Source organism: Netta rufina (assembly GCF_964035555.1).
Source record: "Netta rufina genome assembly, chromosome: 25".
NCBI lineage: Eukaryota > Metazoa > Chordata > Aves > Anseriformes > Anatidae > Netta > Netta rufina.
In genome coordinates this window covers 1,696,013-1,711,699 of record NC_140149.1, presented here as the reverse complement: position 1 = coordinate 1,711,699, position 15,687 = coordinate 1,696,013, and the positions used below count along the sequence as shown (strand labels likewise).

General features: G+C 43.2%; 1 protein-coding gene across 1 annotated transcript in view; it reads left to right on the top strand.

Annotated features, from left to right (window-relative positions):
- ARHGAP32 (Rho GTPase activating protein 32) overlaps positions 1 to 15,687 on the top strand; it is a gene marked incomplete at both ends in the record, with an annotated part of 162,339 nt that overhangs the window by 132,979 nt on the left and 13,673 nt on the right. The window contains 8 exons of the mRNA XM_084301400.1: positions 3,009 to 3,111; positions 6,294 to 6,438; positions 7,124 to 7,206; positions 9,771 to 9,878; positions 11,145 to 11,290; positions 12,964 to 13,165; positions 13,954 to 14,099; positions 15,278 to 15,352. Of these exons, the coding sequence (XP_084157526.1) occupies positions 3,009 to 3,111; positions 6,294 to 6,438; positions 7,124 to 7,206; positions 9,771 to 9,878; positions 11,145 to 11,290; positions 12,964 to 13,165; positions 13,954 to 14,099; positions 15,278 to 15,352 (1,008 nt within the window). The remainder of the gene's footprint in view (positions 1 to 3,008; positions 3,112 to 6,293; positions 6,439 to 7,123; positions 7,207 to 9,770; positions 9,879 to 11,144; positions 11,291 to 12,963; positions 13,166 to 13,953; positions 14,100 to 15,277; positions 15,353 to 15,687) is intronic.

Here is a 15,687-nt window from a genome sequence, read left to right as displayed (position 1 = left end):
GCCCTTCTTGTATTTCAGTCACTTCTCCAACCATGCAGCATTCCCCCAAAAATATCTGTGGCGCTGGCATGATATATTTAGCTTAAAGAACAGATCGTCCTGGCAACCAGATTAGGAAATGCATAGAACAAGCCTGCTAGATTTTTTTTCAATGTATATTAATTCTTCTAACTGTGCCCGGGCCCGTCCATGACAGAGGAATGGTTTAGGAAGCACGCTGCTGTTGCTGCAGCCCACTGCTCCCCTCCATGCTCCCTTGACCTGATTCACGTTGTCACAACAGGTTGCTGCTCAGAAGAACTGGTGCACAAATACCATTCTTACCGTGCTGTTTGTTGACACAGCTAGATAAACCCCAGCAGGATAAGGCCTTGGAAACACGCAGGTTTGTTCCCTGTGGCACAGCCTTCAATTAGGGCACTCAGGCAGGTGTCCTGGCCGTGCTCAGGGTGTGCAGAGAAACGGGGGGGTTCCCCCATGCCACATGTGCATCATCCCTCTCAGACATTAGCAGCCTCCCTGGTAGGAATTAGGTGGGCAGGGAATGTGCTATTACTTGCTTATTTATTTATTTATTTCAGCAGGTGCAGCTGATTTCATGGGGTGCCCATTCAGACTCCAGTATCGACCACTGAAATCTTTGGGCTTTGCAGTCACACATCAGCAGGTCTCGCTACGACACTTTAAAACCTTACCTCCTTGCCTAGTCCTTTGTGACCCTGGCAGTCGAGCTGATTCGGTGCTGAGCCCAGCATCCTCACTTAGCTCTTTGATCACAGATTTGTGACCTCTCACCTTTCTTAATGGGTGGTGGTGGGAAGAGAGATACACGTGGACATCTCATGTAGTCCTGCCCATTTCTCAGAGAAACCAAAAGGTGCATTGCTGTAGTGTGTCTTGCCATCTAGGGTGCTCTCTTTCCTCATGCAAGAAAAGAAAGCACCAACTGTGTCTGCACCTGAAGGCTGTCCTTTGTGTTCACTGCAAGGGGTGGTGCTGTTCTCACCTCTGGTTGTCTGCATCCATTTATACCTGGGTCGCACTTGCTCCTAACACGGTGGAGCGGTGCAATACGTAGGCAGCCCCTTTTGGCAACTGCTTGAGTATGATGTAATTTCCACCCTATCCAATTCAAGCATTAAAACTTTCTTCTTGAAGAGGTGTTGAATCTTTTTGCGTAAAGGGGTAAGTGTTGTCCTCTAAAAATGTTTTTTGAAACCATATTAGGATTTAGGGCCATCTGTTCCGCCTGCTCTGTTCTCAAGACATTTAGCTTACGGTGTTGTGGATGACTGATGCACATTTTACCAACATGCTCTCCAAATGTGTATTCACTCAGCAGCAAGAAGTTGTTGCTTATCCTGGCTCAGATGCTGTGCATGCTGTCTGGCCGATTCCTAATGCCAGCAGTATGCTGCGGCTCCGAGCTCCCAAGGCTGCGAGAGGTGCCTTTCTTCAGAGCGGATGCTGAGGTTTCCTTCTGTAAAAGCCTTTGGCTGCATTAGTGGAAGTTAAAATTTCCATTCCATCTACAGGGGAGAGCAAAAGAAGGTAATCACCTCTGATGGATTTCCTTCCCCCAAAAAGCAGCGCTTGGTTTCCAACACTTTTTCTATGCCATTGCTTGGTGTACAAGGGTTTTGTGTGCCCCAGAGTCTGCACCGTGCTTTGGAAAACCGTGTGAGATGCTGTAAATGCCTAGTGCTAGAGAAACTGGAGTCTGACTGGCTGAGTATTGACTGCCTCTTGGTATATTTGGGCATCCCAGCTGCAGGGTCTCATCTAGTATAGCTGCTCTTGCTCAACTGATGTGCCATGCAGCTTCTGGCCTGTTCTGGCCTGTGCTCGAGTGTGGAGCAGATGCGTGCTTAACCCAGGATGATGCTGACTCCCAGGAACCATTTGAAATTAGTCTCTTCTCTAGCTGTGTGTTTGGCTGTGTGCTGCAAGCCCAAAGAAAAGCAGTGAAGTGACTGGGAGGGGAGAGCACAGAGCATCCAAGTTGGGTAGCACTTAATCAAACTGACTGGCAGATGGCATCTGCTGCTTGATGTAAGGGGATTTGCCACATGACCTATTCAGAATCTGTGCCACGTGGCAAATTGATCAGACATGGCATCTAATGTAAGAATAAATCTCGATCATCAAAGGAGCTGTGGAAAAAAGGTGGTTTGCAGAGGAGTGCACAAGGATGTGAGCTTTTCCATGCTGATTTGCTGATGTTCACAAGAGCTCAGTCCTGATTTTCTTTCTGTGCTCAGAGCAGTTTTATCTCCCTACGATAAATACAATGATTTACTGTTCCTTAAGCCTACAAGGATGGACAGATAGCTCAGGCAGTGGATGCTGCATGGGGCTGAGAAGTCAACTGGAAAGAATTGGTTGGTGAAGTGGCTTGAATATTAACTTGACACCTAATTATATCTTCTGGGCTTATTTTTCCATTCTGTCATAACCTGGTCTATCTGCCATCTCTGTGAGTGTGGTATGTTGTGTAGCTATCTAAATCCAGTCACGCTCTGGTAGGCTTTGGGGAGGAAATTATCAGCTGTAAAAACTCTGCTGTCCCTGGTGCAGAAAGTAGCATCTCTTTAACATTTGTGTTTGCTTAAACCAAGCTATGCAGGCGATTCCCATATAGATCTGAAAGCAACAAAGCCTTTTGGCCAAAGAGAGCGTATCAACTCAGTTTTATAACTCTTCTGAACATGAGATTTAACACCACAGCTCTTGTGGGAACTGTGATGGGACCTGCACTGTCTCTGCTTGACCAGAATTGACTTTTTCCAATGTGATTCATATATCCTGGCATTTCTTTAAAGCAAAGAATGCACTTCTGTCGAGCTTCTTTCCCAAATCCTGCACTTAAAACTCTTACAGGCTTTCTCCTCTAAGGAAGATGTAAAGCACTAGCCCAGCTGGGTTTAGTTTATGGGATCTGACAAGACCACAGCCTGAACGAGGACTTTAATAACATGCTCAACTAACCCATGACACCTGTTCTTTAGTTCCCCAGGTCCTCAAGAGCTGCACTGAATTCATTGAGAAATATGGCATTGTGGATGGAATATATCGTGTGTCTGGAGTTGCGTCCAACATCCAGAAACTACGGTAAGAGCACCGTGTCTGACAAACCTGCTTGTAGAGGCGGAATGAGGTGTGTGCCAGATTCAAGGGCTGTGTTTTCAGGAGCCTGCCCCGTGCCAGCTATGGGGCTGGCTGCTCAGCAGCTCTGTGTGTGCAGTGTGCACTCCAAGGATGGTGTGCTGGGATTGTCACTGCCTTGGAGCTCTCTTTCACAGGTGTGCAGGGTTGTTCAGTAGACTTCGTTCTGTGGGAAGTTTTCCTTCAGGATGGGTATTGGAAGGCTCGGGGATTGTGGTGTCACTGCTGTCAAATTTCATTCCTGTTTCCTCTTGTTCCTGGAGCCCTTTGGAGCAGCTGATACTTCTCCTTGCTGCTTTGGAGTTCTGGCATATTAGCAATTAATTAGCGACATGTGAATAAGTACTTGCATAATTCATGGTGGGTGGCATGGCCCTGCTGCGTGGCTGTGAGAAGGAAGGCTAGGTGTGTGTTGTCCCCACTCAAGAGCTGTTCAAATCACTCTGAGTGCCCTTTATCCTTTTGTGAGGCCCCGTTTCTTCCTCCCATCATTTGGTATGCATTCTTCTCTTGTGAAGGGTCTGAGAGAACCTACTGGGATGTGACTAATTCCAGTTTTGATCGTAGGCCCGCTGCTTCACAGAGGCAGCAAAGGGGTATTTTCCATATGAAGGATATCCTTTTTGTACCAGCTATTCCCAAGTTAAATGGACGGGTTTGAGCCAGTACAGTTACTGCACAAACCCTTGTATGGATGGGCTTATTCTGGTTCAGCTTAATCCTGTTTTTCATCACAGCAAGTTCAATTTCAAAAATCTACTCCCTGAGCCTTTGATATGCAGGCTCCAAAGACTCTGATTGTAGCTGCTGTCCAGAGCAGAGTCGGCTGAATAAAATGTTTGCCCTTACTTCAGTTATATCCCTTTAATTCCCCATTCTGACTTGTGCTGGACCATGTTTCTAATCACTGCCCTAGTTCATCTTTTATAACCATATTCTCTTTTGATGTATTCCAAAGGTGCTTTAAAATGTTTTTCTAAAACTTCAGTTGCATAATACCCTGGTACAGTACAGAGAACAAAACGATAGCCTACTTTTCAATTTTTTGAAAGTACATGGTATAACTTGTAGACACTATCCCTGTCAAATTTCATGACAGATTTTTCATAAGTGTTTGATTAATGTAGGACATGTTGCATTGCTGGAGTTTCCAGCTATATAAACAGATCATTAAGCTTATTTCAAAATTAGCTCTGCAGTGCCCTTATAAATGAGCAATTGTTGTTAAGTTTCTAATAGAAGAATTGAATTTCCCGTTTTTAAAGGTGGTTGTTTTTTTTCTTTTGGTTGGACAGAAAGTTAAGAGAATTTTATTCCACGTGAGAGATTCACTCCAGGACAGAGGCTGGCTCTTTAGTAGCACAGTAGCTGCCTTTATTTGGACGGTAGATGAACTGGAGTGAGTGTCAGGTTGGCATGGGCATCCCTGTACTTGGCTCTGGCTTTTTTTGAGATGCTGTGAAGTTGTATTCTTCCACTAAAAAATCTACCTTTGGGGGTCAAAAGAAATAAGTTGTTCTCTATATAGTCAGAGAAAGAAGACTGCCTGTAAGGTTTCCCTTTCTTCACTCCATATTCTGCTTCTGCAGGGGTAGGTCTCTACCATGGCATGGGATTTCTTCCTTGGGAAGGTGTGCTGGAGCAGCAGGAGTGCTGGGGTAGGGCAGGAGATGGTCAGAGAGTGTCCACCAAGGCTCGGTTTGTTTGTTTGGGCGGGTTGGTGTCTTTCCCTGATCGTTCTTCTGAGCTCTCTTCTTCTGTGGAGCCAAGTGCAGGAAACAAGTTTGTCTTCCAAATGTGAGTAAGGGATGAGTCAGAACGTGCCTGTGGGAGCTGCGTACACTGAGCGCTGAGGAGTGTGGCTACAGGGAATCCATCGGTTGGGGAAAACAGAAACCTTTATTTCCTCCTCTGTGCTGCCTTTGGGATGAGGAGCTGGGGCAGATGTTCACCTTCTTGTCTGAAGAAGTCAACCCCTCTTCCCCTTCTCACTGGCACAGTGAACTGGCTTCCCTCACACAGCTTCATGTCTAGGTGAAAGGAGCTCCTTCCTTGTATCGTAAGGGACGAACACTTGATCACTGAGGTTACAAATACGCCTGGTTCCTTGGACATGGATTCAGACTGGTTCCATCCTGTAGCAGAGAGGGGCAAGCTTGGCGTTTGACCTGTGCCTAAGTCGTGTTTTATCTTCTGTGTTACAAATTGTCCCGCTTGGACTGGAGGGAGGCCGGAGATGTTGCCACTAAGTCCCTGCCATTGCTGTGGTTGTAGTGCAGACAGGGTGACTCCCCACATTGATGATAAGTTGCTGGGTTTACAGCTTAACGACGATGGCAGGGAAACTGAGCTCCAGCTAAAGCAGCCATGTTCTCGCAGCTCCCTGTGGCCATGCCAGCCCCTGCAGATCTGGCCTGCTAATTTGAAACAGCAATCTCCATGCGCATATCCGAGCAGCGAGCCAGCTCTTGGCCTTCTAAGCTCAGCTTTTATTTCATAGATGTTTGTGCTTTTGGTTTTCCTCTCTCTGAAAACCAAGGGAATGCTCAGGGTTTGTCTTTATGTGGTTGCTGGCTCTCTTCACCCCATAGCAGAGGCGTGCTCAGCTCACCAGCTTGGACCCAAAGAATTTCTGCACACAGTAGTTTCCATGTGCAGCAGTGCCAGCGGTGCTGCCGTTCAGCATTGCTTTATCATTTCAGTTTCCAGGCCTCTGAAATGCAAAGGGACAGCAGCTTTCATTCTGACCTGTGGGGACTCTTCCTCCAGGCAGCTCCCTGTCACAGTCCTCGGGAGTTGAACAGTCAGATTGCCTCCGTGGTCTTTGAAAACATGCTCTGGAGATTTTGTGAAGGGCTCTGTTACAGGAAAAGTGATTGTAGATTAAATTGTAGGCTTAGATTATAAACCAACTGAAAAAGGACATACCAAAAAAAAGTCTTATTTTAGAAAAAAAAAACAATCTAGTAGCAGCACCAGCATGGCTTGGGGGGCTTTGGTGACTAAGTAATTGTTTTATCCCGTAAATCAGGAAACCCTTGCTTTGCTTGACTGTAATTTGTGTTGTTTTTTATTTTCTTTCTTCTTTGCCAACCTCCCTCTACCCACTTTTGTGTATTCATCTCCAGCCATGAGTTTGACTCTGAACAGATTCCTGACCTAACTAAAGAAACATACGTCCATGACATTCACTCTGTGAGTTCTCTCTGCAAACTGTACTTTCGGGAGCTCCCGAACCCCCTGCTGACATACCACCTCTACGACAAGTTCTCTGTGAGTACAAAGCAACGTCTTCCACTTACCTCACAGCATGACCTGTTATCTGCACATGTACGCACCTTCCTTTGCCTTAATTCTGTTTTAGGCTGGTGTTTTTATAGAGGCCCAAAGTGTGTGTCTGTAAAACCACCAGCCTAACACCAATACAGCTCATGCTGCACACCAAATGCCCACCTGCTGTTAACATCCTGCCCCTTCAAAAGGTGGGTGCAACAAGGCCCCAGGTTTGGGAGCCTTTTTCTTGTTGCCCCATTAGGTTTACTCACTTGTGCCTTTGTGTCACCTCCTGCGCCCTATTGATGCCACTCCGGGGGCCCCAGTGAAGGTTATTAGGGTATTAACAGTGCTTGCAAGAATTCCCCTATCTTCTGCCGTTCCCTGGTGACTTATCTAACAGGAATGGGATTAGAAGCAAATGCTACTTGGAACTGAATGCCCACTGCAAGGAATCGCGCTGTACAATCAAGCTATGAACTGGCCCAGAGCTTGAATTACTTGCCCTTTGTTGCATTGAGCTGTGTGTCAGTCTGTCCCCAGAGACGGATGCCTCTTGGAAGATTGAGAGGCTCAACAAATTCTGTATCAGCACTAGAGAACAGTGCACTGTCCACTTAGTTCAAGACCCTGTGTCAGGTATCTGGCCTTGTTCGTATCTCAGTCATTTACTGTGCTATTCCAGGATGCTGTCTCCGCTGCTACAGATGACGAACGGTTGGTTAAAATCCATGATGTCATCCAGCAGCTCCCCCCACCTCACTACAGGTTAGTACAGCCTTCAGTCTGTTTATAGCTTGGCATTGCTGGCATTTCAAGAGTGTAATGGTGTGATTCCTCTTAAGATAGCTGCATTGTGCCTGTATATATTAAAATGGTTTATGGCTACATAAAGTTGATTTATATTATAATTAGATCATTACCAGACAAACACCATATACTTTATATCGTCTTATTTGACTTCCTCTGGAAAGTATGTATAGGAAGCAAATACAAGCTCGTTATGGCACAAGTGGCTGATATCATTAAGGAAATGTTCTTACTGAGGGGGCACAATACCCTCTCTAGGAATAGCAGTAAAGACAGTGAAATGTGAACACCAAAAAATTGCTTCAGGACTGTGGTTTAAGTTGTTCAAATGTATTTTGGCTGTAAGCATCCTCCCCCTGCCCCAAATAGCTTTTAGCTGCAGGCCAGTGCTGAATATGTCAATACATAAGGAGCAGCAGCAAGACATACGAGCGTGGTGGGGCAGCTTGGATGATGGATGGGATCGTGTTGTATTCTGGAGTGGTTGCTTGCATTATTGCAAGGCAATGCTTAGTAACGTTTTATCTATTTAATATTTAACTATAATAGCAATAATAGTAACTAGCAAATGCTAACAGTGATCTTTGGGAAATAATAACTATACTGTGTTGATTATTTAAACAGTACAAGCTTATTAGAATAGTACATGCTAAATGATATGCATTATATTGACACACTAATTAGTATTCATAACTATTTTGTTGTGCACAACAGTTAGTCTTTAATCATCATATTATATATATTAATGTTCATTTAACCAGTATTAGTAACTATTGCAGTGTATGGTAAATGTCTTCATACTACAAAGTATGGTGATCGGTATTAATACCAGAAATAATATTAATGACTATTTAAATGATATTAATAATTACTGCAATTAGCCTGGACCAATGACAATGTATTGATTGGTATAAATAAAATAATACATTACTATTTAAATATTAATAACTTTTGTATGGCATTCTTAAATAAATATAACAGTATATGGTGATTGGTATTGACAACTAATTATAATGCATATCAACCAATATTAAAAGAATTATTATTGTGTATGGTGATTATCATTTGATTATAATGGGACTATATAATTTATGCTATCCATTATTAAATATCAATAACCATTAATCAATATCCATTAATAAATATAAATATTGTACTTAGCTTTGATTATAATGTACGGTCATAGGTAATTAAACAGCATTGACTAACTTATGGGACTTAATACTAAGTATGAGGTCTGGTAATTAATTAGCATTTAAAACTAATTATAATAATAAGGGAGCAGGGCCTTGAAGAAGACTGTATCAAAAACAAAAACTCCTTTGTCAAGTTTTCTGTGGTGCATTCCACCTTTTCCCTGAAACGGCTCTCAGGGGATCCCAGTGCACATCCCTTAGGGATGCCTGTGCCCGGGACAGGCAGCAGCACAGCAACCCAGCCAGCAGCTGTGTGGCTCTCACTCCCCCACTGCTGCTGCACTGCTGGGCTCTGCCTTGGCTCACCTCAGTTCCTCAGGGTTGCTTGAAGAAGGACAGAAAGACACCTTGTTGTTCTGCTCCGTTCCGTGAGAATTTCCATGCGGGTAGGCAGTGTTTGAGGTGCAGCAGGGCTGTGCAGGTTGGTGGAGATGCCTGCTTTGTGTCCACCCAGAAACACCCATCTGAGCTTCACACCCTTCCCGCCTGAGAAGTTTTGGGCCCCTGCTGCCATATGGTGAAGGGGGCACAGAGAGACGGGTGCCAGCCAGGCTGCCGCTGAGCGCCAGCATCGAGGAGGTGGCAGCAGCGTTCACATTGCCGCCCCCTGCACTGGCTGGAAGGAGTGGAGCTGGGCCCTTCCTCCTCTTCCCCATGTCATGGTAGCAGCAGCGTTTAATCTAAAACACAATCTTTTATTTTTACCTGATCAGAAGTCCTGTGAAGCTTAACCTTGTATCTGCTGTGTACCTCTTATATGTGTATAAGAATGCTGGAGGCACTCAATTCCTAAGTAGAATTCAGATAAAATTTGCTGGTTTTCAAAATCCTGGGCTGTGTAAATAAATAGTCTTCTGTTTACCAGGAGGTTTATATTCAAAGTCCTTTCTTCTAACTCTCAGATGAGCATTGTGCTATGACCCAAATACAGCGTAAGGGCTGTATTTCTGTTTGACAATGCTATAATAAAACCACCAAGAGCTATGAAGCTCTAGGGTGCTCTGCTTCTAGATCCTGCTGTGCTGGTGGCATTTAGCATATTCCCATCCACGTCGGTCTTTGCTGGGTCCAGTCACTTGGCTGAGAACAGGTGCTTGGGCAGTCTTTTCCTTTACTCAGAACAAATCAGGAGTGACTCCTTCTTACCCCACCCCTATGTAATTATTTGCTAAAGACAACTTTACCATCCTTCTTGCCATACACTTCAACTTTTTTTTTTTTGTGAGCACCCAAAGCGAAAGAAGATAATGAACTGGGGTTTGTTTTGTAACTTGCAGCATGGCTTGCTCATTGGTGCTGAACATTTGCCTATCTCTTGTTTTCCAGGACACTGGAGTTCTTAATGAGACACTTAGCTCGTCTAGCTGATTACTGCTCTGTTACAAATATGCACGCTAAGAACTTGGCAATTGTCTGGGCTCCAAACCTCTTAAGGTAACTTTTTTTTTTCCCATTCAAATACAAGGCTTATGTAAGTTTTTGTATTTACAAAAATAAAAGATAGATATCAGTTGCCCAGAAAATCATAACTTTCAGCAGCCTAGAAGAAGATTTTCCTTTTTTTCCATCCAATGTGTTCTTCTCCTGTAAAATTTCTAATAGGAAATTATTCTGAGCAGGGGGTTGAGACCAGCTGGCAAGCTTCTGAAAGTGATGTTAATAGCTCTGCTGTTGTCAGTGGAACTGCGTTGACACACTGTGAGAGAATACCCCAGTATTGCTCTCTCTCTCTGCACTGCAGCTCCACTGACCACAGTTCAGCAGTGGCAAGGAATGAGCCTAGTGTGTTCTCACCCCCAGAACTCTTTCTAGATGATAATTTCTCCTCTCCTGGTTAGATGAGACTAGTGTGTCCTTGGTCATCCAGGAAAATGTGTTTAGTGGCATCACTGATTTCCCACTGCAGAAATCTCCGGAGTCTAATTTGACAGCTTTTGGCTGCAAAAATTCAGACTTACGGAAATGATCTTGGATAAATGTCTCCTAAAACTTGTTTTGAATGTGCCTAATAGGGTATTTTAAAATTAATGGTGTAATTTAAAAATTGTGCTTTAAAACAAAGACAAAAAAATCACCCTGGCTTCTATTGTATTGATTTCTGGACTGCTTTGCTACCAACCTGAGAAATCCGAGTCAGAGATTCCCCTGTGTGCAGTTAATGAGGGAAAGCTATTTTCTCCTTTATGGCAATTCACCCACAAGCAGTCAAAAGATTTCTTGTTTGAGTTTGCTGTTGTGAATATTGGGGTACTTGCTGGGCAGGACGAGTTGGAGACATTCCCTGCTAGAGGAAAAATGATGCAGAAGACCATGCTGAGCTTTCTACAGTGTCACAGCATTAAACTGCTGCCATACACTGTTTCTAGAAAGAAGTTAAAGGAAAGTTCCCCACTTCGTATATGCAGTGTTTACCTCAATCTGGACCTGCCACGTGCTTTCTTTCCTTCTTGACCCATTGTTCCTCTTGCCTGTTTCAGTAGGACTCCAGCCTGAAACCAAAAGCTGGATGTAAATGACTGCAGTCAATATGACCATTCATATAATGCTTTGATGAGATTTATCTCGTAACTGCCCCTAAAGTCCTGTCTGCCCAAGCAGTGTGGCACAGTAGTTCAACATGTGACGAAGCCTTACCAAGGGGATCATATCTTTCACAGTCTTTTGGCTGTTTGCATTTTATTTAATCTTCCTTTTCTTCAGATCAAAGCAGATCGAGTCTTCCTGCTTCAATGGAACAGCTGCTTTCATGGAGGTGCGAATCCAGTCAATAGTTGTGGAATTCATCTTGAATAATGTGGACATCCTCTTCAGTTCCAAATTCAGCTCAATCATACGAGATGGAGCAGGTGCGTGACTTCCTCTGTTAGCTTTACCTTGATCAAAAACAGTAATAGACGCTTAATGAAAATCTGAGCCTCCTCCAGGACATTTGAAATATGTTTTTACTATCAGTGAGAGGACAGATTTACAGGGTTATGATATTAGAACCTGGCAAATATGGCCTAGTTTTTGAAATTGCTATCAGTACCTTTCCTAGAAGCCAAGGATGCTCTTCAATCAGCTGATTTAAAGGATCAATCAGCAGATTTAAAGAAAGTTCTTGGTATTCATTAGCATTGACATTAAGAAACAAAAGTCTTGTTCTTAATGTGAAATATTTTGACACCTGCTATCCTGGTTATTTCTTCTGCATAGTCTCTATAGGTTAATTAGTATAGTCTATATAGGTTAATTAGTAGGGCTGTCCAGCTACATGGCAAAGACTGCATTGGCCCTACAACTGTTGCCCAGTTTCCTAATTACATTGCAGATTTGTGGCTTTAGGATGAGGAATGAACTGTGACATGTTTGTGCCCAACCCTGGAGCATCTGAAGCGTCATTTATCCCTGGAGTGTACAAATTTGCTCAAGTAACTGCTAAGACCTTAAGTGTACCTGTTCCATTGGAAACAAATTGAGTTGTACCATTCTGTGTGTTAGAAGAATAAATGAGAGCACAACCTATTACTATTCCAAAGCAGCATTAGGTCTGTTCCATCTGCTTTGATAACCTGCCCTTCCAATGAAATTTGTACAGTCAGTGCAGTTACTTTACCACCAGTACAGGTAGCTGCTGTTCCAGAATGGTTGCTGCTCCCCATTTTTGTACAAGCCCTACCTCTACTTGGCAGCCCAGAAAGTCAACCTGATCTGGTGGAAGGTGTCCCTGCCCATGGCAGGGGGTTGGAATTAAAGGAACTTTAAGGTCCCTTCCAACCCAAACCATTCTATGATTCTGTGATTCTACTTAGGACAACACAGTTTTTGTAAGTCCAGCTTTTATTCCTACTGGAAGACAATTGTTACGTCAGTAGGATCCAGAGCTTAGCTTGGCTAACAGCCCATAGCAGGCTGAGCTCTGCCAGGGGAAGATGAACATGCTAAGAATCCGAGCCAAATGATTATCCAGGCTTAGAACAGAGCATATAAATTCGGCTAATTGTTTAATGACTTGGGCATTCACATTGTGTACTTTGCCACAAAACTAGGGGGGGAAAGGGTCAGGCTGTTTCACAGCGTACCAGCTATGCTCAGGAATACTGTGCCACAGCAAGGGAATAACTAAAAAAAAAAAAAAAATATCTGGGAATAAAAATAAATAAATAAATAAATAAATAAAATATCTGGGAATAACTAAAAACAAACTTTGTAAGAAGAAAGCTGTCACTATCGTTATGGAGTTCAGCATGCAGATGAAGCTTCATTAAAGTATGTCAACACTGAAGGTTTCTAACCTGCTTGCTTCCCTGCCCATCCCCATTCTTGTTTTGTTTTTTGTTTGCTTAAATACGGTAAGCTGCTCTCAATTAAAAGTATTTCCTTTCTCATAAACATACCTCTGACAAAATGGTTATTTTGACCACATCTTTCAGGGGCTAGAACAACAAGATCTTAGAAAAACACAACAGTTCCCCCAGAACTTTGATGTCTGTACTGCTGTTTTCTGATTCCCCCTCTTGTCCCTGGTTTTCCCTTTCAGGGCACAGTTCTTTATCACGGCCCAAGTCTCTGCTGGTGTCCTCTCCTTCCACAAAGCTGCTCACACTGAAGGAGGCACAGGCACGGACACAAACCCAGACCAACTCTCCCATCGTGGCAAACAGCAGATACGTTGAAGTGGGAGAAGGCCCAGCAGCTCTACAGGGGAAATTCCACACGGTCATAGACTTTCCATCTGAAAGGTAAAGAGGAGTTTCCTTTCCAGCATGTGTCATAACTGATTTATTTTGATTACATCAAAAACTTGTTGAAACTGACTTATAGTAATCATGCATAAAGTATTGTAGCCAATTTTCCACCCGCTTTGGACTTCGTGAGGATTCAACTAACATACAAATGTCTGATGGGCTTAGGTTAGCCCTGCAACTTCTGTGCCATTTCTTACTTTTCACAGGGCTATCACTAAATGTAAGAGCCATACTGATGCATATCCATGCCCGTACTCGCCACAGACACAGAAATGTGAACAGGGTGAATACCTAGAAACACCGGGGTTTTCCATATTTCAGGACCACATGCCTGAAACAAACTTTGGTTGTCCTCGAAGTGGAGCTGTTGGACAGACTTGATGGTGCTAGAAATTAAACATGGCAGTGGGAGGAGGCAAGCATGATTTTACAGCATAAGAGATGCTCTTTAATACCTTTTGTGACTACACAGTTCCTCAGAGAACAGCTATACCAACCAGCTAAATAAAAAACATTCCTTAGATGCCATGTTGTACAAGTATGGAGCCTTTGCTCACCTGCATTGCATCTGCTTTGCATAGTTTGGTGGAATTTACCCAGCACCCAAACTTTAGGGCTGAGCTATAAAAATGAAAACATCCTCAACCATTTAAAAGAGACCACGTTTCTAAGCTGTCTTTCAGCAGAAACAAGGTACTGTTAATAACAAACAACTGTTAGCAAGAGCCAAATGCAATTCCCCATCACCCTGACATACACGATTTGCTCTGTTCTCACTTCAGAAAAAGACCACCCAATAAGATGAAGAAATCGCCAGTTGGCAGTTGGCGTTCTTTCTTCAACTTGGGAAAATCGTCCTCCGTGTCCAAACGCAAACTACAGCGCAATCCCAGTGAGCCCTCAGAAATGAAAGCCACAGCCCGTGCAGGTAAGGTTGTAAATCCATTCTTCAGAAAACAAGATTTTTCGGCAATGCAGAATTCATGTTTACAGTGTGCTTTTATCTCCTTCTAGTGTTCAAGCCATGCATAACATCCTGAGTTAACTGCTGTCTTTCCTAAAGGGATCTCGCATTAGCTCATGAATTTGACACGCTAGAGCACACCCCTTAAATGTGTTTATCAGAATAGCTTTTGAAGGACATTATATGGGCACCACTATAAAAAGTCTCAGAATATTTCCTTCTGACACTCATATCATGAAATAAGAATACATTTCTGTCTCCATTTGCTATTCTCGGATGATACATTTAAACTAGGCTTAAAGGCACGTTACCACAGATGTATTCTCCCAGAAAGCGAAAGAAGACATCCAACAACTTTTCGTACCCTCCTCTGTGTAGTCTCTGACTTCTCAACCCTTATATATATAATTTTCTGTCTCTTTAAAAATAGCAACTATATATTTTTGCAGTGAAACATACCACAAATTCCTAAATATGGACCAGTGAGGACTTCTGTCCCATCTTTTCTCTGGTACCATTTTCAAATTATAACCTTCAGTCTTAAGGATAATAAACACATTATATGACTGTCTTCCTGGAGCATTTTAGTTGTACTTGTTTAGTGCTTGTAAAACCAGCTGTGTAAATGTTACTTTCTTCCCCATTCTAAGGGATTTGCTGTCAGGAACCAACCAGCTACCACAGGTACATCCAGACAGTCTGTAGTGGCATGACATGCATGGGAGGCAGCAGTTTTCCAACCTGTCACCTGCAGTAGGTTAATTTGCATAGGTTGCTCTTCACCAGTCTGTAAAATGAGTGTCAAAAATCAACCCAGTCTTTGTAATCGCTTCTTGCCCAGTAGTATGCAATCATTGGCTGAAAGGAACCTCTGTAGGTCATCCAGGCCAATCTCCCACACAAAACAGGACTACTTCTATCTTAGACAGTAAAACGTATTAACAGTCAACCAGGGTAAAGGCTTTCTTTAAGGACTTCGGAATAAAAAGAAAACAGAAAAAAAATAAAAGCACAACTGTTACTTTAAAAACAGCGGTACTGATGCTAGAAGCCCATTCAGCTTCTTCCTGCCACCACTACGTAACCAAATGTAAGCCATGTTTGTAATTCAACTTTTCCCTGTCTTGGTTGCATTTTCATAGGTGGACGAGGAGACAGCGGAACTCTTCGCTCAGCTAAAAGCGAAGAATCACTTACCTCTCTGCATGCTGTTGATGGTAAGACAAAACTGTACCTTCACTTTCAATGTGTGTGGATTAAAAAAAAAAAAAAAAAAAAAAAAAAAAGGCAATAGGATATTACTGACTGCAGATATTCAATAGGGCAGATCCTCCTCCTCCCCTCCCTCCCCCTCTCCAGCAAAAGCTGGACTTACTAATTAATGGAGCAGCTTATCGCTCTGTGTTGGGCAGTATTATCATCTGAGAAATGCTCTTCAAATCTTTGTTTTCCTTCGAAGGTAAAAAAGCAAAGCTCTTGCTTTTGTATAGCTGGCATTACTTACCTTTCATTCCTCACCATCTCCTTTCTATTCTAAGGTGGAAAAGACACC